Source organism: Podarcis cretensis, assembly GCF_951804945.1.
Source record: "Podarcis cretensis genome assembly, chromosome: 11".
Taxonomy (NCBI): Eukaryota; Metazoa; Chordata; class Lepidosauria; order Squamata; family Lacertidae; genus Podarcis; species Podarcis cretensis.
In genome coordinates, this window is record NC_137180.1 from 41,151,657 (window position 1) to 41,178,170 (window position 26,514).

The window sequence follows — 26,514 nt, forward strand, 5'->3', positions numbered from 1 at the left end:
AGGTAGATAGTCATTAACTGAAATAGCCAAGATAGAAATGTAAGCCACAATGTAATTGTAGTGAGAGTCTGAAAACAATTACTAATAGCGGAGCTTAAACTCTGAAAATACAATTTTATTATTTATTATTATGATTATTAAAATACCAAAATACAAATACCAAACATGCATGCGTCATAAATATTAAGACCTGCTATCCCACACATACATAAAGCTGCTCAAAGGTCCACAAATGCAGATAACTGCTTGGTGTTCTAAATAAATCCTGATGGATTTCAAAGTATTCATATTCATGGGAAACAGATCAGAAAGGAAAAACAACTATTTGTTCCATTTGTAAATTAATGGATGTTCCACATGGTCTGGCTCTTTACTAGGGAATGGCAAATTCCCTATTATTCGATACGACTAGCAGAAACATCACACCCCTCTCCCTATGAACAACTGTAATTGCTGCAAAGCTGCACAATTCTGCTGATACTAGACCTGCACTTTAATGTATGACCACTAAAAATTAATATGAATGTTAGCTCACTTAAAATTGCTGTTGTAATTCTTTTACAGAAACTAACCAAATTTTTTCCCACTGAAGGATGCTTATTTACCAAACCCATGTTTCTGATAAATGAGTATTTGTGTTTTCCTTCCTGAAAATTAATGCTAAGGGGTTAAAAAAAACCCAACAACCCCAGTTGCTGCTTTCAGATAATACAATATGCAACCATGGTTACAAAAGATGTGTGTCTGTATTAATAATAGTAAGTAATAGCGTATTCCCATATGGACATGACTTTCATTGCCCTATATTCATGAAGAAGTGAGGCAGAATTTTATAGTATTTGTGTATTTCCTTTATATGGTGGCATACTGTCTAAAGCACTGGCCTTTACAGCTTTGAGAAATTCTGAGGTAGTAGGTTTGGCAACAATTTATTGTTTGAGAAAGAGTTTACAAGAGATTTATGAGTTCAGAGTGTGAAATCTGATGTAATAATCAACAAATGTAATAGGTTCTCTGTGTTATACATAATTCTAACTTCTTAAGAAACTGGGTGAAGTGGCAAACACATGTAAAACTATTTCATCACGACCAATGGTTTCGGCATGAGGTTTTCCCAAAACAGAGGTTGTACAGACATTTAGAATAACATATGCGGGCTTACACAAGAAATAGGGCTCACAGGTCAGCAGTACCTGGCTTTGAATATGAAACATTCAGGTTCAATCCCTAGCATCTGCAGGTATACAGCTGGGTAAAGACATATGCCTGAAACGCTGTACATCATCTGTTTAGACAGTATACAGTTAAACGGATCAATGCTCCAAAATGGTATTAAGGCGGTTTCCTATATTCACCGCGGTGCATTCAGATTTCAGAAGATATATCATGGAAAAGGTTGAATGACTTACACAAGCATAGCCAGCAAATCTAAGCTCTTCATTATCAATAGGATGCAAGTCGGCATTCATAGATATCTTGCCCAGACCATACCATTTTGCAACATTTCAGAATGCTTTCACTGAATTTGAAATGTGTGGATAAAATGCACACTATAGACGTGAAGTCTGGAGATTACAAAAAGATGATTGCTGAAATCCGCAAAGCCACTCATTGCACAGTGCTATACTTACCCCACCTTTCAACCAATCAGCCCCCAGGGGAACTTGCAACAAAAGCAAAGGAGGCTAGGACATAAAATGCTAACAGTGCATTATAAAGTCAGTTCACAAAACCAATTATCTCAAATCCATTCACAAAAATCTAGTGCAACATGGGAGGAGGACGATTCACAATGTCCTACCTATCTCAGAAGCTTATTCACTGGCTGTTTCTGCGCTGTGTAAAAACCTTTTTACACAAATCTTAATGAGCCCAACATTTGCTGTAGGAAAATATTTGAGATTTGGAAAACTTCAGCATCTGTTATGCTCGTCGCTCACCACACCCCGTATAGAGTCACATTTTAACACTGCTGTGAAATGCAAATTTTCCATACATTAATAGCCTGGATGGTTTCCAAAAGGATCATGTCAGAAAGAAATGAAAGTGTGTGTCCAGTGTGTAAAGCGTTTACTGCATTTTTATTTAAGTGTTCCAGAAGCAGCAGAGGACACAAGTTCTATTTATGCATATTTTCCTCTGTTCACATTGACCTTTGCCAACATCACTCAAGGGCCCTCCCCTTTTTGAAGCAGCACAAGTTATTTTTCCCCTCCCTTCAGGAGTTCTCAATGAGGCCTCTTCTAAGTGCTGAAAGCAAGCAAAAGCTAAGCCCATGCTGGGTGTCTGTCTCCTGGAGAAGATTGCATCTTTTATTTATCACCCCTTGGCTTTATTTTCACAGTGAATTCCTAGCTTAAATGTAATCAGCCAAAAAAACCCTCCCTATGTGCACTCCTGTCATTCCTCATCCCTTGCAAGTGGAGTCAAGCAGAGGCAAAAACAAGCTCTTGGCAATGCCAGCCAAACCAGAAGAGACGCAGCTCTGGTGGTGCCACCAGGAAAAAGAGAGATGCCTCAAACCCCTACTAAAAAGACAGATCTGGAAGTCTGAGGAATGTTAATTAGAACTTAGAGGAGTGCCCAAAGCTAAATCATTTGCAGGGAAAAGAGAATGGCACCACACACTCGTCCACAGGCATGACTACATTAAAATTTGAATTGCTAGACATGTCCACATCTTTAAACATCACCAGTAAAAGGTGATCTTGTGGAGGAGGAACTATGATGTTGAGCTTTGTGGGTTTCAGCACACTTTAAAAAAGAAAGAAAAAAAGACACTCCATCCATGTTCAAAAGCCAGCAGGCAAAGGGTGAAGAAACATACACACCCCAAACACGCAGCTGGAATTTAAATTTCTTGAGAGAGGAAGCTGAGCAAAACTGAGCAGATGAAAAACTGAGCTGTGCAGCTTTAAAATCTCCAGATCTCCTTCCCCTTTGTCAGATCCTTGCTGTTTTGCAGGCAGTGAAAAGCAATGTAAGAGACTCTTTTGTTTGGTTCCCCCTTTTCATTGAGCAACACACCAACACAGAGAGAGAGAGAGCTGAAAAGGACACAAACATGAAAATGAGCGAGGTGCCAGGTCCTCCCTCCAAGGGGAATTTCCTGAAGGCATTGGTGATGTGCAGCCAAAACATAACCCTCTTTAAAAACGCTACAAAAAGATTCAGCTCCACTGAGAACCTCACCCTGAGCAGGAAGTTCTAAAAAGGAAATAAACCACACATCTGCCTGTTTCTCCAAGCAGAGACTTTGGAGCCAGAAAGGAGAAATGGGTAAAACCAGACATGGAAACCCAGCACACACACCCCCCCCCTTACATGACAGAAGTAATCCCTTGGCACCCTCCCACTCGAGATGGATGGAATGGTGAAGCAGAACCACCTCCAGTGCCCTTTGATTCAAAGAAGGGAGGAGTTAAATGCAATGAATGGAAACTCTCCACCACAGAGAATCAGGATCAGTATAAACAGGGGGGAAGAGGATTATTTCATAGAAAAATCAGCATTTCCTCCCATCAAGAAAAGGAGACGGAAAAACCCTGCTATATCCTGAAGCTATTTGGCAGCATTTGAAGATGGTTCTGCCTTCCTGCACAGCAGTCCCCCTAGGCAGGCAGCCAGCTCTCTTCTCTCCCCCCCCCCCTTTCATCGCAGACAGACCTCCTTTCAGTCCCAGTTTCATCAGCAATCTGACAGCTTTACGACCCAATGACCTACCCCCAGTGCCACCAATAACAAAATCTAGGAGGATGGGGACATGCAGACTGGCCACATGAGCATCCAAGAAGTCTGTGCAAAGCCAGTGGGAGATTGCATCTCCTTCTCAATTGCCACTGTCCTAGAAATGTCTTTGTTTAGCGATAAGGAGGTATTCCTGTTCCCTTTCCCCCCGCACTTTCCCTGGGGGCTCCCTCTGCTGATTCACTTCCATTCGCACTCCCTGATGCTTCGGGTCGAGGTTGGGGGGGGGGGGAGAGGACAAGGGAAAAGAGAAATAAAACAGACAGGAGCATCTCTCTTACTGTATTTCAGAGTATTTTGATCACACAGACAGCAGAAGCTGGAAGGAGGGGGCAGCGAGGGAGGGGACGAGTTACTAGTGCTGGATTAGACTGTTCTGGGATAATCCTGGGTATGTTTTTTCCTAGGGGGAGGGAGCCCAAGGAAATCCTGCGGGGGTGAGGAGACTGCCTGGAGGCAAAAGCGGAATAACGATTAAACAGGACAGCTTAACACTAGGAGACTTAAAAGGAGAGAAAGAGAAAAGGCTAGCTAAGGTTAGCGACATGTGTGCCAGGGAGAGGAAGCTGCGGGGATGGACTTAGACTCTTAGGGTGCTAGGTTAGAGAGGCGAGCAGGGAGGAGGAGTTTAACGTCTAGAAAAAGAAAAATGTGTCTTTAACGAGGGGAGGCAGGTGCGGTGGGAGAAAGAGCTTGGGAGTATCGGACGGGGAGGGAGCAAGGACGGCATGACTGCACAGGTGGATAAGCGGGGGGGGGTCATGTTTGGAGAATGTGGGAGGAGAAGAGACCGTGACCCAAAACCCAGTGCCTGGAAAGGAAGGGGGTGGCAAAGAGAGGAAACAAGCCCTCGCCCTCCCCGTCGGTCCCACCCCACCCCAACCTGCCCCCCAACGACCGAGTGACTCACCGACTTGCAGGACGTTGTCGACGCAGCCGCCGTCGAGCAGAGCAATGCCCCTGCGGAAGGGCAGCCGGTTCTCGTCGCCAGCGGCGTCCGCTGCTCCTCCGCCGCCGGGCGCGGTGCTGCCGCCTCCGCCGCCGCCGCCGCCTCCTCCTCCGGCGCCTCCTCCCCCGCTGTTGTTGTTGGATGCGGCGGTCGCGGCCGAGGCGGTGCCCCCAGCGGGGCCCGTGGACCCGACGGCGTTAGATCCCCCGCCGGGCGCGGCGGCGGCGGCGGGGTTGCTGGCGGCGGCGTCCTCGGCAGCGGCGCCGGTGTTGAAGGAGGAGTACATGCAGATCTCCCTCTCGCTGCGGGGGAAGGACCAGTAGACGATGCGGCGCTGCACGGGCTCCGGGATGCGCTCGAAGCGCTCCTCCACCCGCTGGAACGGCCACTTCTCCGCCACCCGCCGCGCCGCGATGTCCAGCAGCGACTCCGGGCTCTGCGTCTTGCCCAGCGGCAGCACCCCCAGCGCGGCATAGGCGGCGGCCAGGGCAGGGGGAAAAGCGGCGGCGGCCGACGAGGCGGCGGCCACCGCGGCCGACGAAGGCCCCGCCATGCAGAGCGACCCGCCGCTGCCCACGCCGCCCAGGCCGCCTTCGACGCCGCCGCCCGCTCGCTGGCCCGGCCTGCACCCGACGCCGTAGCCGGGTCTGCAACAGAGGCGCTTGGCGGGGGGAGGGAGCTGACCGCGCTCCGCCATGATCGCGCCGCTTCTAAACAGACAGCGGAAGTGGCTGTACTCTATAAACGGCACCAGGAGCGCTGCGAGAGGCTGCCGGAGCGCGGGGCCCCGCCCCTCAGTTCCATATATGGGCAAAGGTGGGCGGCGCCCATCCGCCCGGCCCTCGGAGAAAGGGGCGGGGAGGGGTGGGGCTATGCAAAAGCCAGAGGCCACAAACATAAATAGAACGGGCCCGGCGGCCGTGTGCTCGACGCGTCAGCTGTGACGGGGAGGCGGCGTTGTTCAAACGTGGGAGGGCGGGGCCGGGGAGGGGAGAGCCGAGGGCTGTTCGGGGAAAGGACGGAGTCGCGCGCGCACACACACACACACACACACACACACGATCTTGTCACACACACACACACACACACACACACACACGATCTTGTCAGACACACACACACACACACACACACCCCGATCTTGTCTCCGCCGCATGGAGGAGGGGGGCCGGCCTTCTGACGCGTCGGCAGCCAATGCCAGCCCGCCTCGCGCGCGGTGGGGAAAGGGGGCGGGGCCCGCCGGACCCCTCTGTGGCACCATTTACGGAAGCGAAGGCGGGTGAGGGGTGTGGCCGCCGCCGCCGCCTCCGCGCGGCTCCTCCACCCGGTCATCCTTCCTCTGAGCTCAGCAGGAAAAGTCATTGAGAGGGAGGCGGGATAAACAAAAACCAAAAGTGGGAGGAGGAGGAGGGGAGCGAAAGCGGCAAGGCTCGCGCGACTGGGGAAATACGGTAGCAGCAAGCGAGCGGCCGTTGGGTCGCCTCACGCGCCCGGCCGCTTCTTAACGGTCGCGTCGCTGCCCTCGGGCCAGACAGACAGACTGTGCGCCCTTGAGGCATCCTCACGCTCTCTTCGCTGCTCGTCTGAGGAGAAGAAGAAGAAGACCAAAGGCAAAGCGGCGGCGATGGGTTAGTCGGACAGCCTCACTGTGGGAACTGGGAAACACATTTACGTTGCGCTTTTTAATTTTAAAAAGTGTGTGTTGGGGGGGGGGAGTGATATGGAAGGGGGCGGGTTAAACCTTTATAAAATTGTCGGTGCCAGCAAGGCGCTTTCATTTTCACGCTTTTTAGCGCCTCCCTGAGGTGTGTCGACTAATTGGGGGGCGGTCGAATGGATTAAGTTTGCAGGGCAAACTTGGGAAAGGAGGTTCCCCTCACGCTGCGCGGCCTTCCCGTGTTTATTTTGTGAAATAAACTTTTAAAATTTGTTTTTGAACGTTTTGATTGCTCTTACTTAATAATCCTACTGTGTATTTTTTTTTGTAAACCGCTCTGAAGTTTTTTTCTGCAATCAGGCGGTATATATAATTTTTAGTAAACAAAAAACAGGTGGACAGGCTGTGTGCTTCGATTAAGCGCTCCCTGACAACAGGATTGCAGGTGTGGGTGAAGCTCCTACATATTGATAAATTCTGGCGACTTTTCTAATCCTACACACACCTGTTATAAGGGCATAAGGATTTCAGGAAGGCTAACACTCTGCAGGTAACATGAGCAGGAGGAAAGCAATGCTTACTTGTAATTCTGAAATTAGGTTTCTACACACACCCCTCCTTCTTTCTTCTTGCTCCATTTGCTGCAGCTGAGTTTGTAGGGTCAGGCACCCTGAACATTGTAGTCCCGAATCATGCCATAGGAAATAACTTTGAAAGTGAAAAATTGGGATTGCAAGACTGAATACATAACCCACAACACATAAAGGGGACAAGGGTTCTCACTTAGTTCAGTTCTTTTACATTCTGGAAGTATTTTTCTCTGCCATATGGGAAAGCTTTCAAATATGCAGACCCGACAGCAGCCTAGAGTACATACACACTTTAATTTAGTGTACGCAACTTTGTACGCTGTAGATGTTTAGAATTACAACTCCCATCCTCCATTATTAAACATGATGTTGGGAATTGTAAATCAAATGAGGATACCAGACCCCACAAAATGACCACCCAGAGATCAGTGGATGAGGACAGCAGCAAAGAGACTTAATGTCAGCACCTAAGCCAGGCCTGTCAGACCCCACAGGGAGTGGTCTCTAGCACCCTTTATTCTTTTTGTTTTTAAAAATGTTATAGTTAGGGCTAGCCATCTAGAATTGTAGAGTTGGGAGGGACTCTGAGGATCATCTACTCTAATCCTCTACAATTCAGGAATATGCAGTTGTCCCATATGGGTTTCAAACCTGCAACCTTGGTGTTAACAGCATCACATTCTACCCAACTTAGCTATCCAGGCAGAGGGTGGCATTTCAGCTTGGCTAATACGAATGGTTCAATTGGTAATTTTGGTCCCTGATTTAATGGACTTACCAATGCTTAAGTAAAACTGCAGTCGTATCCCCACTTTGTTGTTGTTGTTGTTTAGTCGTTTAGTTGTGTCCAACTCTTCGTGACCCCATGGACCAGAGCATGCCAGGCACTTCTGTCTTCCGTTGCCTCCCGCAGTTTAGTCAAACTCATGCTGGTAGCTTCGAGAACACTATCCAACCATCTCATCCTCTGTCGTTCCCATCTCCTTGTGCCCTCCATCCTTCCCAACATCAGGGTCTTTTCCAGGGAGTCTTCTCTTCTCATGAGGTGGCCAAAGTATTGGAGTCTCAGCTTCAGGATCTGTTCTTCCAGTGAGCACTCAGGGCTGATTTCCTTAAGAATGGATAGGTATCCCCACTTACCTTGGAGTAAGTCCCACTGAATTGAGTGGAGCTTACTTCTGAGTAGATATGGTTAGGACTGTGTTATCAGTCATCCTTTGCACAAATGCCAGCTTTGTGAGTATAGCCTCCAGCCATTCATCTGTGTCCTGGCACTCTGCCATTAGCTTGTCTCTGTTGCTCTTCTACGAAGAGGTGACTTCTATGAAAAATAAGGTGTCATAAGAGTTATGTTGAGGCATGGTCAAAGGTGGGCTTACTGTCTAAAACTATGGGATGTGTTTTGGAATGATGGTACTTAGAGATTTTATTAAGTTTTGGAATATTTACTGTTTTTCAGCAGTGTATTTCAGAGTATTACTTGTTGACACTTTAGAATAAGTAGTGAGAATATGTGATGGAGTTGTTCTGAGCTAATGGAGAGTCTTAAGAAATGTGAGATGTTTAAGAAGTATCAATGAGTAGCTAGGTTTATTCAGTTAGATTTTTCCAGAGTGTCTCTGAGGCAAGCCCTATGTTCCTGAAGTGTAAGTTTAAAAATGTGCCCAAGTAGACTAAGACTAAAGTTTAGACATTTGAAAAGAATGAATCATTGGTAGGCTGAGCAGCACTTGAGGTGCCTCAACTAAAGACATTTTAGGGAATGGACTGGACTATGCCAGAAAGCCCTATCAGCCGTGGGCGTAGCCAGGATTTTTGCTGGGGGGGGGGCAGGACTTTTGTTAGAGGGGGCAGATCTGACATGATTGGTCAGCTGGTTAAGTATTTCTATGGTTTTACTGCTCCTCCCTGCCCCCTCCCACATCCATGCTATCAGCTGGTCCACCAGTAAAGTGAATAAAGGGCTGAAGGGACATGTGAAGGAGGCATCCTGGACTTGTGGCTTAAGACGTGTTCAAGATCCTGTACCAACAGATACTTGGAGTATGAAAATAATGTTTTGTTTAGAGCAGGCTTGTATATAAGTTCACATGTTTCTATACATAAATCTTTACTAGCCTGTTGGGGGCTGGGAAGGAGTGATGGAGCTCTCCCACAGCAGCCCCCTATCTATCTATCTATCTATCTATCCATGTCAGCTACAGGAAGGAGCTTCCCGCCTCTGGCAGCCTGTTTGGTTTCTCTGCTTGGAGGATTCCATCAACCCACTCAATTGTCTGATACAGTTCCTTGCCACTTATGGCTACCAGGGTATGGCTTAAGATTTAAGCCTTAAATACAAGACTGACTTCCAGAACTCTTCATCAAGCATGTTGGAAAGATGCTTAACTTTCATCTCCATACAGAGTTGAGTTGCTTATAAGTATTTGCATGTGTTAGCAAGCTGACCCTGTAAATCAGTGCTGGCCAAACTTGGCCCTCCATCTGTTTTGGGACTATTGACTCCCATCATCCCTAGCTAACAGGACCAGTGGTCAGGGATGATGGCCATTGTAGTCCCAAAACATCTGGAGGGCCAGGTTTGGCCACCACTGCTGTAAATATATTAGAATTGGCAACTTTTAACACTTGGCCTGGTGGTTCTGTGAAAGTGGTATGAGCAGTTGAAACACTTTTCACCAGTGGAAGATCAGAGTAGATACAAAATAGACAAAGCAGATACAAAATAGTGAGATTTTCTCTATTTGCTGAACAATTGGGTCAGATGCACAGTAGTTTTCTTACAGAAAGCTACCAAATCTCAGCTACACTATATGAGCCTGAGACCGTTTTGTCTTCTCCCCCACACCTCAGTAGTGCACAGCTGCTCTAAAATTGTCCCATACTCCCTTTCCCTTTTGTATGTCACATCTATAAGGATAAATATGGTAAATGTTGTTTGACATGTCATTTGCACATGCCTATCTTGTTGTGGCTTCTCTGCAAAATGTGAAGAGCTCTGCCAACTTTAAGCAGAAAGGCCTGCTTGCATTGCATGAGAAAAATACATTTTACACTATTAGAGTGGGATGCTGCACGCACTCATACTCCATTCCTATGCCTGGAACAGACAATAACTGGTGGTGGGCTCTTCTTCACTGGAGGTATTTAAACAGATGCTGGAGAGTAATGTGTCATGAATGCTGTAGTTGCATGCTGCATTGCAGATCCTACACTGAGCAGGAGATTGGACTAGATGGTCTCTGAGGTTTCTTCCAGCTATTCTATGCCAGCATGAGGGCTGTGATGGTAGGAGGGAAATAGAAAGGAATTTTTAAGGTATGAGTAATAGTATTAACATTTCTTTGATGTATACCATTAGTCACAGAGTTTACTATACCGTTACCTTTCTTTGTAAGTCAGCATTTTAAAAAGTATTTATACAAAGTTTGGTAAACTAATTTGGAAATATGAGAATTATGGCTTCAAATGCTGTTAGAGCAGTGTAGGTTGCAAATATCAGTATATCTTCTTCTGTTGCTTAGAGAAAAAGTCTGCCATACAGAAGCAGAAACAAGAATAGCATATATGTTTTTGTTTTGGCACAGAATATTTAAACTGATGTAGTAAGTGGGACATATGAAGAGAACATGTTGGAGACAGTTCACAGCTCCTTAAGTTTTTGTATATTATTCTGAAAGAAAAGTGAATCTTAATTAGGCTACTCTAAGAATAAAAATGAAAAAAGAATTGTTATGTTTAGATTTAAGTACTTCTTTGAACTGTTTTAAAAGAAGAGTATATTTCAGAAATAACATTTTGTTCTATTATTCTGTTGGGAAACATTAATAATTTAAATATTTCCACTCAAACCTAGCAGTTCAGTATTTCTGATAGAATGAGGAAGAGGTCACTTTAAACGTATGCTCAGCAAAAAACATTTTAAGGGAGTAATCCAGCTGAAGTTCATGTACAACTTAAATCTTATATCTTGGTTTGAACTCATTACCTGGAATGGAAATTTGTAGATCTTAACACAATAACTTGATCAATATCTGTTTTCTAAGAGGCATAGAAATAACTGGTGGTCAGGTAGCAGTATAAATTGTCCCAGGTGGTTTTAAAAGTTTGTTCTTTGCAGCTCCTCTTCAGAATGACTTATCTTGGGGCAGGGACTTTCATTGCACCTAGCCTGAGTAAACTGCCAATTACACATGCTGAAATTACTGTGACTGGTAATTTCACTTTCACCTGAAGCTTCCTGCTTTGTAATACAATCAGGATAGTTTCTTTGTATTTTGTACCTAATTGTCTGAGTCAGCTTGATTATCTGTGCTAGTTTATTTCTGTAGGCTTATTTTCACCTTCTGAATGCCCTGAGGCAAGTCCTTGGAAAGGTTAGTGACTCCTTGTTTGAAGGACCTGTAGCTATTTATCTCTTACAGGAAACAGAGCCTATCAAAATAAATTTTAAAAAATTTAAAAATTGTCCAGTAGCACCTTAGAGAACAACAAAGTTTGTTCTTAGTTGATCTCTAAGGTGCTACTGGACAATTTAAAAAAAATAAAATTATGTATTTCGATTGCGTCAGACCAACATGGCCACCTACAGGAAACAGAGCCTGTTGTGGTGTTTTTAAGTACAGTAGTAAATTAGCAAGCTTCCTGTACCTATGTATGGGAAGCTGGTTATAGTTACTCAGGCTCAGCCCTAATACTGAAAATAGTTTCTGGGACTGAGGAAAGCAACCTAGATCACATTAAGTTAAGTGGTAGAAGGAAACATATAGGTCCACCTTTAACTGCAAAACCCTGCTGCCAATATTTATGGTAAATAAAAGGTACATTGAACTCTGATTCCATGATTATTCCATGGAAGTGTCTTAATGTATTAATGGGTCTTATTTCTAAATACAGTGGTATCTCGGGTTAAGTACTTAATTCGTTCTGGAAGTCCGTTCTTAACCTGAAACTGTTCTTAACCTAAGCACCACTTCAGCTAATGGGGCTTCCTGCTGCCACCACGCTGCCAGAACATGATTTCTGTTCTCATCCTGAAGCAAAGTTCTTAACCCGAGGTACTGTTTCTGGGTTAGCAGAGTCTGTAACCTGAAGCATATGATTGCAGTCCACACAGTACCCTAACCAATGCCTTTTTAAATCCCACAGTTCTCATTGATGCTTACTCCATTGCAAGACTAATGCTGCAATCACACACACACACACACACAGAGACAGACAGACAGACAGACAGACAGACAGACAGACAGACACAGACACACACACCCAAAACACTGTGGGTTGTATATAGACTTCCATTCACACAATGTGGCTTCATCTTATTTTTTTGTCCCCTTCACACACATGCACATACACACCACACCACACCCTCAAAATCAGCTCTGTGGGGGTTGGGGGGCTCTCTGAAGCAGATTTGGGGGGCATGCAGGCTAGTAAAAAAAGGAAAGTTGGTCATTTTGGTAGACTGTTGTGAAGCTGTTATGTTTTTCCTAGCAGGTTAAGTGGTTTAGAGATAACAATACATTATGCACAGATGCATGTATTGGAACTTCAGTGCCAATTTAAAAAGCCATTTTGGCAAGGGGCAGTTAAAAGCAGGGGAATTGTAGTGGGTGCTTAATACTCTTTCCTCCGCTCTAGTCTCATTCAGCTCAATGACTTTTCCCTCCACTGGATATCAAATGCAATTTTGACCTAACAAGGCAAACATACATTTTCTATGGCAAATACGCATTTGAAACTTGGGGTGAGGGGAGCTACTGTGGAGATTTGGAGTGGGAAAATTATGCATAAGAGTTAAGTGCCCCAGTATTGTTTTCCTTATCTCAAATTGTCTTTTTCTGAAATGGTTCTTTAATTATTAAAGTAAAGTACATTGTGCTTTAATGTTCATTTGTGTGTAATTTGTGTGTAACACATTGCTACTTCCTTCTTGGATCTATAGAGCACATATGTTGTGGACAAGCCTTGCAACATTAACCAGTGAGAGAGGCTCAAGGTTTTAGCTATGAAGTCTCTAGTGTGGCAGAGTAGGGGAATGTGATACTCCAGTATAAGAATTATTCCTTCTGGAAAATAAACAGCTCATGATCTTGGTAGCTTTAGAGAGGCAACAAGGCTTTTATGTCATCAGAATGAAAATCTGGCTGCTGTGGCAAAATTTAGGGTGACAGGTGTTACCTATGCAGCAGATTGTTCTTGAACTGCTGTGAGCTGTCAAAACAACATAGTGTATTTTGCCTACCTTATTCTGCAATTGATATTACTTATATTACACTCTGCACCTACATTTAAGTTCACAACATATGGTCCAACCTAAATAGATACAGGCACCCCAAGGTGAAAAACTTTATGCCACAGTGTATTGTGAGCAAATTGGATGCAATTAAAACCTTTAATGTTTAAAGGGATCTATAAAAATACTGGTATTAACCATCTGCTCTGGTTAATTTTTAGCAAGCAGTTTTAAGTGTAATGTTGCACTTCCCAAAGGAGATACTGAGCTGGCTCCACAGACTCCTTTGTGAGGGGAGGGCACTTGTGCTCATGAGCGGGAGGGAGTCCTAATTGCTGCTAATTCCTGTTTCAAGCTTTTGCTTCCTATGCTTCATCCCATGCTGCTTTGGCAGATCCATTGAGCCTTAGAAGTGCCTTTTCAGTGGGCACAGAGGACTGCTGTGGAAAGGATGAGGAAAGGTCCAACACAAGTAAAACTTTGCTCATACTTTCCTAGATCCAGTCCATGATAGTTAATTCAAAATGAAAGAAAAATAATTTAAGAAGTATATTCTAGCCATGGGTAAGGGTTTGAATCCAATTCTCCATGTCACTCTTTGCCAAGTAAATAACCCAAAGAAAGGAATAAGCATATACATCTGAGAACAGGTCAACCATTTCTAGAAACACTGAAAAGTGGGAACAGCCTAGTTTCCTCACAAAACAAATAATACCTGGGTTCTACAAGAACTGAAGGAGAAGGAGGAGAAGGATCTGGGTACTGTGAGTTATTCACCTGAGGCAACTACTGCCCTTGCTGCTGCGCCACCATCATCCTGCTCAATGTCATGAACTGAATCACATGAGCTGAACTAGTTGTTGCTGTTATCTGCATAATCTGTTCCCCTTCACGAAGGATGAAAAAGTTTGATCCAGAAAGGTGAAAGAGCAGAGATGGGGAGAAGGAAGGGAGGGGCTGCAAGACTTCTAGTAGCCTGCTGGTGGAGCTTGTGACCTGCCCCCTGCCAAAGGCTATATCTACAGGTATCCAGCCTAGGGATAATTAGTTCAAGAAGGAAATTGGGAGACATCAACACTGAGTACAACAAAGGAGCATAAGATTCACTCTTAAGGGAATGGTTACAGATAGAGACAGAATATTGCATTTAACCTTTCTTTGATCGGTTGTTTTATAAAGTAATTTGCTGATTTTCTGTAATTTTTACATATGATATATAATTCTTAAAACTCCATGCTTTTGTCTTAGTAAACTTTAGCTCTTGTTTTCTGTTGTGGTCTAGTCTTGTTTTAGCACCTCCATACCTAGAAGTCATAAACTATGCTATCTTTAGAGGTTTCAGATGGACACAAGGGTTATGGATTGATTGACAGAGCAGCCTTGTAGAAATAAGTTCCCCTTTATCTCATGGAAGCAAGTTATTTAAAAAGAAGAGCACTCTTCCTTGTAACCAGATCTTCCTTCACTAGGTAGCACAGAACCCAGGGTGGCTGGGGGGTGGTCTTTGATAAGCTTGAAAACCAGAATTTTAAAGCTGTGTGATGCTAAGAGGAAGGGATTGGGAAAGAGGACAAAGAAGTATTATCCTAGTTCATTTATCTGCCTACACTGCAAAAACAAAACAACTACTTACAATTATGCCCAAAGATAATAATAGCTAAGTATGTCTTAGTTTTAATTGTAATCAGCAAAGCAGTTTTTCAATCTGTTTCTGGTGCCTCGTGTTACTGAACTTGGGTAAAAATAGTGAAATGTACTTTATACAATTAAATTTTATTCAGAATATTTCTGCCTTTTTCATTCAGTGTACAGAACGGAGAGCTATATGGGAACAGATGTTAAGAATGCATGGGCATGCCATTTCCTTCAGTTAGATTGTTAGATATGCTTGCATCTGCATTCTTATAATTTATTTAGTGTGTGAAACATCTAGTTCCTTCTGCTCTGTTTATCTCTGGCTCAAACCTCACTGCTAGAATTTTTTCACCTGCTATAGTAAACTTATATATTGAGTGGCAGTTTTGAATGAATTGCAATTATAGATGAGGAACCTGTGGACCTTCACATGTTGCTGGTCTACAAGTCCCATCACCCCTGAGACCATGCTAGTTCATGCTGATGGGAGTTGGGAATACAACAATATCAGGTAGGTAGATCATAGAATCATCAAATTGTATAGTTGGAAAAGACCCTGAGGATCATCTAGTCCACCCCCTGCAATGCAGGAATATGCATATGGGGATCGAACCTGCAACCTTGGCATTATCACAACCATGCATTCCCAAACCTTGGATTACAGTGTTAAACTCTCAGAATCAAAGCATGAATCTCCAACTCTCTGTCATGGACCCTTTGTACAGTATTATCTTGATGTGTCAGTAAAATGTGAGCAGAGGTGCCTGACATAATTTGTAAGCTAGAAATCAAGTCAAAATACTTTTCTGTAGGTTTATTTCACCATGACCAGTATTTCTTTGAGACATTCTGATCCTTATTTTCCTGTAAATAATTACATTTAAAAATGTCTGCATTAGATGCAGCCTATAGTTGTTGTGCTGTGTAAGTAGCCTGCTCATTCTTCACACACAAAAACATTGCTTCTAATTGGCCCACAGGCTTCCAATGGGTATGATCAACTGCAAAGGTAATTTACCTGTTTGTCATCTGCAATGAAGAAGTATCAAGCAAGATCCCCTGGTGTATGTCCTAGTGGGGTTTTTTTAAGGAAAAAATATAAATTTTGGATGAAATCCCCCTTTCCTCTTCAATATTCAAAAGTAATATTATATTTCTGAGGAGATCGTTGGCCATATCAGAGTTGTGCAAAAGGAGGTACTATCTTGAATTGGAGGCTGCCTTTCTGATTCCCAGGGGAATCTGAAAACCTTGACTAAATTATGTTATTGTTATCCAATGTGTTTATTCTGCAATATTTACTAAACACGGCACATTTGAAATTGCCAGTCAAAACAATGCCTCTCTGTTGAGTTTCTTTTTACAGCTGACTCAAAAATCCAAAGTCTTTGAGGAAAGAAAAGAATTGCTGCAGATAAATATTTGGTATCAGTAAGTAAGGAACACCAGCCTCTTCACAAAATATTTTTGAATTATCACTGTGAAAGAGGAGCAATATGTAATCCAGGTTTTCCATGTCCTGAGAGCATTGCTTTCTTTTCTTTAAAGTCCTTGGCTGTATGGATCAGTTTTATGTAGCAGGAGTCAAAACATATAATGTAGTAGTAGCAGGCTTCTTTCATCTTGCATGAAGTGATAAGCCAGTGTGTCTTAGTGGTTACAGTGTGAGATGCGGATCCAGGAGACCATGTTGAAATCCCCACTCAGCCATGAAGCTCACTGGGTGACCTTGGGCAAGTCACATCTGTCAGCCTAGCCTACCTCATAGAATTATTTTGAGGATAAAATGAAGACATTTATTTTGAGAATAAAATTAGAGCTCCCTGTAGGTAAGGTGGGATATAATCTTAATGATAATGAAACAAATAATAAAGCTATGTTTTGAGTGCTGTGTCTAGATATGTGTTCCACAAATAGTAAAGCAGAACTGGAATGATCTGAATTGCTATCCATGATCAGGTTTATTACATGTTGCTGAGCACCTAAGATTGAGAAATTCTGATCTTGTATGCCTGCCTAAAATATGTGGGTTGTGCATTCATATCTGCAGACATAAGTGGTGAGGAGTTCACATGTGATGATGATGTTTTAGGTTGATTGCAGTCAGTCAGAATTGTACTGTCAGAATAGTCTACTATGACTTGGAAATAACTTTTTCAGTTTCTATAAAACAACACTTAAATGTTCCATTAAGGAGACCCCCTTAATCCAAAATGCCTGCTGGGCAGTGGTCCCGCTGCTCACACCATCCAGGGCAGAAAGGCAACAGGAAAATTAACATTCCCATAGCAGGATGCCTGAGGACCACCACTGCTGGTGGCTTCTGCCTGTGTGCATTTTAGATAGGCACTGTTGGAAGCTCTACAGTGTCTGAACCCACCCCAACACAGCCTGACATAGCTGGGTTGACAGACTCCTCCACCTCATCCAAGCCTCCTTCCACATAATGGAATGGGATGTTTGAAGGCTCTTCAAATAGCCTACTTTACATGTAACACTAAATCATGGTTTGTTTGATCATGCAAACCCAGCCCATCACTTACGGTAACCACAAATTCTTTGTTCCCAACAAAGCACAATCAGGATAGTAAGCCATGGTTTGTTGTTGGCTTATTTACCTTGGCTTGTTCTAACTATGGTTTATTGCTATATATAAAAATAGGATGATTTATTAATGATTTATTTGTCCACCATAAATGCTCACCAAACTACAGAGCCACACAAAATGAAACTACTCCCAAGACTAAATAGCCCACTTGGGCTTTGCTTAAATAAGAACTCTGCTTAGTTACAGATTTTCTGTGCCCCTCTCCTCTGCTGCAATCCCTCCCTCACAAGGCAGGCAGCTACATTTCACAGCTGTTGCAGAGGAGAAGAAAGTTTAAAATGACTCCCTTCAAATATCTGAAATGGAATGAATAGAAAAGCAGCACAGTTAAATGAACAGTATGCAGTGATGCTCCAATTTGCCTTATTACATTATAGGAACCATTTATATCTGAATGTAAAAAATAGAGAAGAAACAGCAGTTGCTGAAAATAAATAGATGAAAATGAGCATTCACATAAGTAAAACTGGCAAGCTTAAAAGTTCAAACTCTGTATGATGCAGAAATATAATTCTTGGAGGAAAACACCCTCAATAAGCTTTCACTCAATGCTGCCCAAGCAACTCATGGATAATTTGATTCCCAAGTTCTCCATTTTCTGGCATGACTAACAACCTAAAGTATGACTCAGTCAGCCTCAGAGACCCTTTTTATACACAGAACTCACTTTGTGCATCTTCTGCTAGAAGAGCTTTGCACATGCTCACAAAAAATAGTTCTAACAGTTCCTTTCTCAGCTTTTTGCTTTTTTTTTTACACTGTAAAGGCACCATGCATGGACAGCAATCCAAGGAAGGGGAAAATTTGGCTTCACCTAGCAATGGCTGCATGAAGAGGCTCCACTACCCAATACACTTTGGACAGCAAGACTAAGGAACAGACTGATTGTGTACAGCATACAGAGGACTTGGAAGTCCTTCAGCTGTCCCATTCTCACTGGGCAACTGAACAATCAGGGAACTTAGCAGCAACACCAAAGTGGGAAGCAGTGGCGTAGCGTGGGGGGTGCAGGGGGCCCGGCCGCACCGGGTGCAACATCTGGGGGTTAGGGTTAGGGGGCGCAAATCCATGGGTTAGGGGGCGCAAATCCACGGGTTAGGGGGTGCAAATTACTTGCCTTGCCCTGGGTGCTGACAACCCACGCTACGCCACTGGTGGGAAGCAAATAAGCAAGCAGGATGCACAATAAAGGGTCGGGCAAAAGGCGGTCTGAGTAGTCCTTGGGTCCATTTTGACATAGGTAGGCAATAAAATTATAAGCAAGGCACATGGATGGTTCATTGTTAAAGTACTGTTTCCTTAAAGTTCAGTACTGTGCTCCAAATTGGAGCTCTCTACCTTAGCTCTAGCTGGGAACATGGTTATTTTACTGAAGTGGATACAAATCATGGATAGAGTAGTTACGTAAAGCATTCAGGATAGAGCATGCAGGATAGAGTTCAGGTTCCCTGAGAGTGAGCAGTAGCTGTAGAGATGACCTTTATGGAGAGCATTCAGTAATGAATGAGGGAGAATTTGGTGACATCAGACAAGTACAGGATGACTCTAGGGAAGAAGACATAAAGATACCCCCCCCCCCCGTGCTCCCATTACTGTACCAATATTTATAGTGCAATGTCCACCTTTGAAAGTGCAGCAACATACAGTTAAGTGTGCATAACTATTCTTCTTAGAGCTGGTCCCTATGGTTCTATCAACTGTATTTGCTTCCTCTTCTCAGAAAAAAAGTTATTACTAACACTGATTAGGGGGTTCATAACAATTAGGTAGCTTTGGAGAAAGGAGACAACATGGAGGAGCAGTGAAGAAGATACACTGAAGAAGTGTGCATGCACACGAAAGCTCATACCAATAACAAACTTAGTTGGTCTCTAAGGTGCTACTGGAAGGATTTTTTTTATTTTGTTTCAGCTTCAGCAGACCAACACAGCTACCTACCTGTAACTAGTTCTAAAATTCTTATAACTGCAAGAAATCTGAAGTTTTGACTCTTCTGACAGCATCACCAGTATTTTAAATCCAGTGCATACTATTTAACAGTAGAATGTTACAGGAGGCTGAATGACTTAGGTTTTTAGTTCCTCAGGAAATGTTTTGGAAATGTTTGTCTATTTATAGCTTATTCATTCTTAAATGCCACATAAAGCTGAGGGAAGGCATTCAGAAATTATTCCAGTGAGAAAAGAGTTATTTAATGTTCTAAATGCAGTTTTTGAATAATGGGCTTTAACTTCAAAAGCTCTTGGATAAAGGAAGCTATCTTGTTCATGAGTGCCATCTTGACAAACAGTTGACTCTATGTGAGGACCTTAGGAGTTTCAGTAGTACTTTATTTTTCTTAACTAAAGAGGCAGTCTTCCATGGATTGAACACAAGGATTGCTTAGAACTATATAATAAACAAATGGATCATTTTGATTATACTATTTCATTACAACCCAAACATGTATTAGGGAATGACTATATTCTTGGTTAGTGCAAGTAGATAAATAGGTACCGCTCCAGCGGGAAGGTAAACGGCGTTTCCGTGCGCTGCTCTGGTTCTCCAGAAGCAGCTTAGTCATGCTGGCCACATGACCCGGAAGCTGTACGCCAGCTCCCTCGGCCAATAAAGTGAGATGAGCACCGCAACCCCAGAGTCGGTCACGACTGGACCTAATGGTCAGGGGTCCCCTTTACCCCTTTTTATATTCTTGAACACTTGACTTTTAATTTTCTTTTTGTGTAGAAATCGTATTTTGTTCTCCATTACTTGAAATTAAGTTAAAACTGTTATTAAATCTGTTGAAATGTTAATGTTTTCTGAACTGTTATATATTTGTTATATTGATCTACCATTATTGTTGAGGTTTTTATTTTGCTAAATATAATTTTAAAGTACACATCTGAATACAATTAGAATTGCTTTGTGTGCTGATCACCCAGCCTATGGAAGTATATCTACTCCCCCCCTATATTATATTTTTATTGGTTTTCAAATATAAAAAAACTAATTTATACACTCCATACATCTTAATTGAACCTTGCTTCTCTTTTTGACTTCCCTCAATTCGTCTGCAATTCCTTCCCTTTCATGACTTTTAACACATTTCTGCCATTTTAATCATTTCCCCTCACAGAGCTTCCTTAAAACTTACAAGCGTAATTTGATTATCACTCGGTTTTTGCATATATTGGATAAACTTTTCCCAATCTTCTGTAAATCTTTGGTCTCGCCGATTCCGGATCCTTCCAGTCATTCTGTCCAGTTCTGCATAGTCCATCATTTTAGTTCTCCATTCTTCTATCGTAGGTAGCTCCTCCTGTTTCCATTTCTGGGCCATCAGTATTCTTGCTGCTGTCACTGCATATAGAAATAACTTATTTTCTTTCTTATTTATCTCATTACCTGTAATGCCTAGTAAAAAAGCTTCTGGTTTCTTAACAAATGTATATTTCAACATTTTCTTCAATTCATTATAAATCATCTCCCAAAAGCATTTTACCTTCTTACATTCCCACCACATGTGAAAAAGGTACCTTCTTTTTCTTTACATTTCCAACATTTGTTACTTGTCATACATTTTTGCTAGCTTCACAGGTGTTACATACCATTGGTACATCATTTTCATAACATTTTCTTTTATAACTGTACATGCAGTGAATTTTAAACCTTCTTTCCAGAGTCTTCCCCAATCCTCCATTTGTATATTATACCCTATATCTTTGGCCCAGTCAACCATAACTGATTTTACCTCCTCATCCTTTGTACACCATTCCAATAATATCTTATACATTTTTGCTAAAATCTTATAGTCATTATTCAATATTTCTCTCTGAAATTTTGATTCTTTATCAGCAAAACCCCTCTGATTCAAATCTTTTCTAAACATCTCATTAATTTGAAAAAATGCAGCCAATCATTCACATAGTCCTTAACTTCTTCAAATGGTCTCATTTTCCATTTTCCTTCACATTTACATATTAACTTCTCATATGTCACCCATCCCCCTGTCATATTGACTTTCTTCACACTCATCGCCTCCAACGGCGACAACCAATATGGAGTTTTTTGTTCCAACAGGTTTTTATATCTTTCCCACACTTCAATCAAAGACCTTCTTATGATATGATTTTCAAAATCTTTATGTACCCGTTTCTTGTCATACCACAAATACGCGTGCCACCCGAATCTATTATCAAAACCTTCAAGATCTAACACATCTGTGTCTTCTAATTTCATCCATTCCTTCAACCAACAGAGGCAAGATGCTTCATAATACAATTTCAAGTCTGGCAGGGCGAAGCCTCCTCTTTCTTTTGCGTCTGTCAATATCTTAAATTTTATCCTCGGCTTCTTACCCTGCCAGATATACCTTGAAATTTCTCTTTGCCAATTTTTAAAAATCGCTGCCCCTTTGATTACTGGAACTGTTTGAAACAAGAATAACATCTTCGGTAGCACATTCATTTTTATTGTTGCAATTCTTCCCCAAAATGACAATTTCATTCTTCCCCACACCTCTAAGTCCCTTTTGATCTTGTTCCATGTTGGAATGTAATTGTTCTGAAACAAGTCAATACTCCTGGGGGTTAACCAAACTCCTAAGTATTTAACTTTCTTAACCACTTCTATTTCAGTTTGCTGCTGTAATCTGTTAATCTCCAGATCTATATTTTTAGTAATTGCTTTAGTTTTTTTCTTATTCAGGATGAATCCTGCCAAATGACCAAACTGGTCTATTTCTTTCAACACTTCTGTTGCCGTATTCATAGGGTCTTCCAGAGTTAATACTAAGTCATCCGCAAAGGCTTTAACCTTATATTCTTTCCTACCCACCATTACCCCTTTTATCTGATCATTACTTCTAATTGCCCTTAAGAACACTTCCAGGACCACGATAAATAACAATGGTGATAGAGGGCATCCTTGTCTTGTTCCCTTAGTTATCTTTATATTTTCCGTCGTCACATTATTAACTATTAATTTAGCTCTTTGATCCATATATATGGTCTTAATATCATTTAAAAACAATTGACCCACCTCCATCATTTCAAAGTTTTTTAACATAAATTCCCAAGAAATATTATCAAAGGCCTTCTCTGCATCCACAAATATTAACATCGCTTGTTTATCATTCTTAGCACTCAGGTATTCCAAAATATTAATTACGTTTCTAATATTGTCTTTCATTTGTCTACCTGGCAGAAAACCTGCCTGATCCTTATGTATTAACTCCTTCAATACTTTTTTCAACCTGTTTGCTAGTATGTATGCAAATAATTTATAATCATTGTTCAAAAGTGAGATCGGCGTAAAATTTTTAACTTGGTTTAAATCAGAATCTTGCTTGGGTATCAAGGTGATGGAAGCATATCTACTTTTAGAGTACCTTTGATAGCACAACTATTTATTTTTAAAGTGCTAAAATCAATGCATTTTCTCCCTTCTCCAGCCTTAGTAACCTTGGTAGCTTATGTAGGCCTCTTAAGTATGCAGGTACCATTTAAGAATGCCAGGTTTGTTAATTGTGAAGGGTCTATTATTTCTAACCTGATCATGAAAAAACATGCCAAGCTGGTTTGTGGCTCTAAACCTTCGCTGGACAGAGGGGTGTATGTTAACCTTTCCTGAATATATCCATCAGGCTCCTCCATTCAGCATCAGCAGCGACCTCATTTTTTTTATTTATTAAAGATTTATTAGTTTACAAAAATACATGTATTGTCTCATTATTCAAGTTGTGTTTTCTACAGATCAGTTTGATTTGTTGTGAGACATTAGTGTTGCACGCAGTATTAGGGAAAGTAGGAGGGTGGGGTTGGTGCATGGGGTGGGGTGGTAATGCTTCTATTCTTCTACTTAGTGTATGTGTGGAATTTTGTGTCAGTGTTATTTCTGTGGGTTCTCTTTCTATTCACTTGTATTTCCTTGGTGGTGAAAGAGGTTGGGGTGGCCTAGGGTGTGGCTGGTTGTGTTGGTTGGCTGGCTGTAGTGAGATCTGTTTATGTGTGTGAGGGAGTGGATTTTTGGGTCAGGTAAGCCATATTGATTTGTATGTTGTTGGTGGATTCTTGCTGTTGCCTTGTTGATAAAGGGGAACCATACCAGGGTGAAGGGATTTTCTCTTTGTCCCTGTGTCAGTTTCAGATTGTTGGTTAGTTTTTCTAGTAAGGTCAGAATTCTAGTAAGTGTCAGAATTCAGGGCCAGTCAGAGGTATGTGCCTATCTCTCCAGGCACCGGCTGAATTCTTTTGACCTCCCTCCGGCGACTCCCGGCAGGAAATACACACGAGGTCCGTTCCGGCGATTTTCCTCAGGCTGTGAGAAAAACACACCAACTGCTCTCCTCCTCCCTGCTCTCCAGCATATCCCCAGGGAGGGGAATCAGACACAGACAGAAATGTATCTTACATGCTTTTATTCCTGTCTTTCACTTCAGTACAGAGAAAACATGTCTGCTCTCTTCAACAAACAGAGAGAAACTCCAAACTCCACCCATGTACATCCTGTACAGGTCATATGACACACACACTGAGCTAACATCCGGTGCTCAGTACAGAATGGACTGCCCCTTTGTTTCCATGGCAACAGTCACATACATCCTGTCTGGCTTTGCAGCCACAAGCAGCTGACTTAGCTGCTGGAGCCTTTGCTTGCTGCAGCATTGCTGCTTTAGAATAACATACTCCCCCTAAAGTATCAATGCGTGCTGCGAGCAAAGCGTCATCCAGAGAAGAAAACAAACAGTTGTTATACTTATAACACTCCCCTGTTGTTTCAGTTCCACCCTTGGAACTACCCGCCACTGGTTTTACCAATGTACCTCTCTGGTTGTGTGACTTCCAAGGAATGAGTGCTTCTGCATTACCTTGGTTAGCAACTCTCTGTTGTGCCTTTGTCTCTGACTCAGACACAGCTTCAATTTGACCTTGGTCGTTTACAACAGCAACACATGCAATAGCTTGGTTGGCAAACTCTTTTGAATACCTCTTGGGTGGTACACCCTTCGTTGCTCTCTCAGACCTACGTAAGAGGTGCTGCTCTTCTCTGCTTTCTGGTTCAGCCTCTGAGCTCTCTGGAGAACCAGTACTAAGCTTAATCAGTGGTTCATCCTCCTCTTCTGAGGGTCTAGTCATTATGTGAGATTTCCTCTCAATGACTGTGACAACTGAGCTGTCTGAGCTATCGCTGTCATCATCAGTACTACTGAACTCAATAAGATCAAACTCATCATCATCATCATCAGAATCATCATCATCACCTGCGGGAAATGTGTGAACAATCACTCGCTCCTGTTCAGGAGCACTCTCTAGAAATTTTGTGAGAATCGCCTTACCAGATTCAGACAAAATTACTCTGTAGAGACCCTTTTCATAACCCACAAAAATGCCTCTGGCATTCTTTACTCCACCCGGAGCTTCTGTTCTCACATGAGACCCAAAAACCTTGAAATGGGCAACAGAAGGTTTTCTGTGGAACAGTTTCTCAAAAGGAGAACATCCCAAGTCTTTTGAAACCTTTCTCAACCACGTGTAACAATATGACATTAGTGACTCAGCCCAGTACTCATGTGGCAGATGTGAACTAAGCAATTGCGCATGCATTCCCTTTTGCAATTCTTTGTTCACCCTAACACAGACACATCTGTTCCAAGCTTCTTCGGAAGCTGCAATTTTGTGTCTTATCCCTTTCTTCTTCAGGAACCTCTGGAAATCCTGTAAGAGAAAAATTGGCTTCTCATCTGTGCAAAGACAATCTATGTCAGCATCATGCATATTTTTAACCTTGTCACAAAACTCTTTAAACCTTTCTAAGGCTTCTTTCGGTCTCTCCAAAAGATAAATCCAGACAAAACCTGTGAAAGAATCAACACATATTAGGTAATACTTTGCATTGCCTCGAGATGGTGCTAAAGGACCAATCACATCAGTATACACCCGCTGAAATGCCCTGTTGACCCTTGAGGTGACCTGCTTGGCGTTCTTCTTGGCTACACCTGCAAAAGAAATCATGTTAGAATCACAAGAATTACATTCCATGTAATCACTTTGATCAAAAGTCAACAAATACAGTCCATCTTTCTCTTCGGCAGAAAGATACAACTCTCCATCTTTGTAGATCTCGCAGTGTTGATCATCATAGGACAGTTTTAGTCCCTTCTTGGCAATCTGCGAAACGCTGAGCAGATTGTACTTCAACTCTGGAACCAAATAAACATCGTTTATAGTCAAGTTCAGACTTTTAAGATACACAGTCCCAATTCCGGAGGCTTCCAGCTCTTGACCGTTGGCTTGTTGTACAACGAAGCTTTGCTTCTTAAACGACGAAAACAAATCCCTGCGATGGGTCATGTGAACCGTCGCTCCCGTGTCTAAAACGAAGGAATTCCCCACTTGTGGTGTGGCTTTTAGGGACATCAAAGCCTTTGCAGGCTTCGCCTGTGACTTGGCATGACTTCTGCCTGACGCCTCAGACTTCGTGGAGCTTCCCTTGGCTCCTTTGTTCTGACGTGGCTTCCTGCAGTTCCGCTGAAGATGCCCAGTCTGCCCACAATTGTGGCATCGGACAACGTTCAAAGCTACAGCGTCTCCTCCAGTAGCTACAGCAGTGGGGGTGTTAGAACTCCGTTCTTGACTCCCCCTGTCCTTGACTTCCAGGGCGGCAAGTCTGTCATGTTCGTTCAGAACCACGGCAAAGACCCTGTCCGACGTTAGATCTTGCGCTGGGAGAGACCCCAGCTGACTGGCAACCGTTTTGTAAGTCCGATTCAGGCTGTTGATCACCATGAAGCAAAACACTTCCTCCTGCAGACGGAAATTGCGTTCCACCATCTGCTGACGCAGAAATTTCATTTCCGTCAGGTGCGCTTGAACATCTCCATCAGGCGCAAGCCTCAGGTTAGTCAGCTTTTCAAAATACAGCAACGCTGAAGAACCTGCATCTCTCTGATGTGTCCTTCTCAGCGTGTCCCAAACATCTTTCGCGTGCGGTAAATCTTGTATATGAATAAGCTGAGAGTCTGACACGCACAGAATTATAGCAGTTCTGGCCTTCACATCCTGTGACTCCCAAGGACGCGTTGGTGCTGCAGGGATGGGGTTCTCAATCACC

The 26,514-nt window shown here is 42.8% G+C and overlaps 2 protein-coding genes across 3 annotated transcripts in view; one reads left to right on the forward strand and one right to left on the reverse strand.

Annotated features, from left to right (window-relative positions):
- Positions 1-5,408, reverse strand: part of ZSWIM6 (zinc finger SWIM-type containing 6) — a 99,471-nt gene extending 94,063 nt beyond the window's left edge. For both annotated transcript variants that reach the window (XM_079995308.1, XM_079995307.1), the window contains exon 1: positions 4,658-5,408. In XM_079995308.1, the coding sequence (XP_079851434.1) occupies positions 4,658-5,393 (736 nt within the window). In that variant the 5' untranslated portion in view covers positions 5,394-5,408. The remainder of the gene's footprint in view (positions 1-4,657) is intronic.
- ERCC8 (ERCC excision repair 8, CSA ubiquitin ligase complex subunit) overlaps positions 1-26,514 on the forward strand; it is a 355,379-nt gene that overhangs the window by 182,332 nt on the left and 146,533 nt on the right. The window lies entirely within an intron of this gene.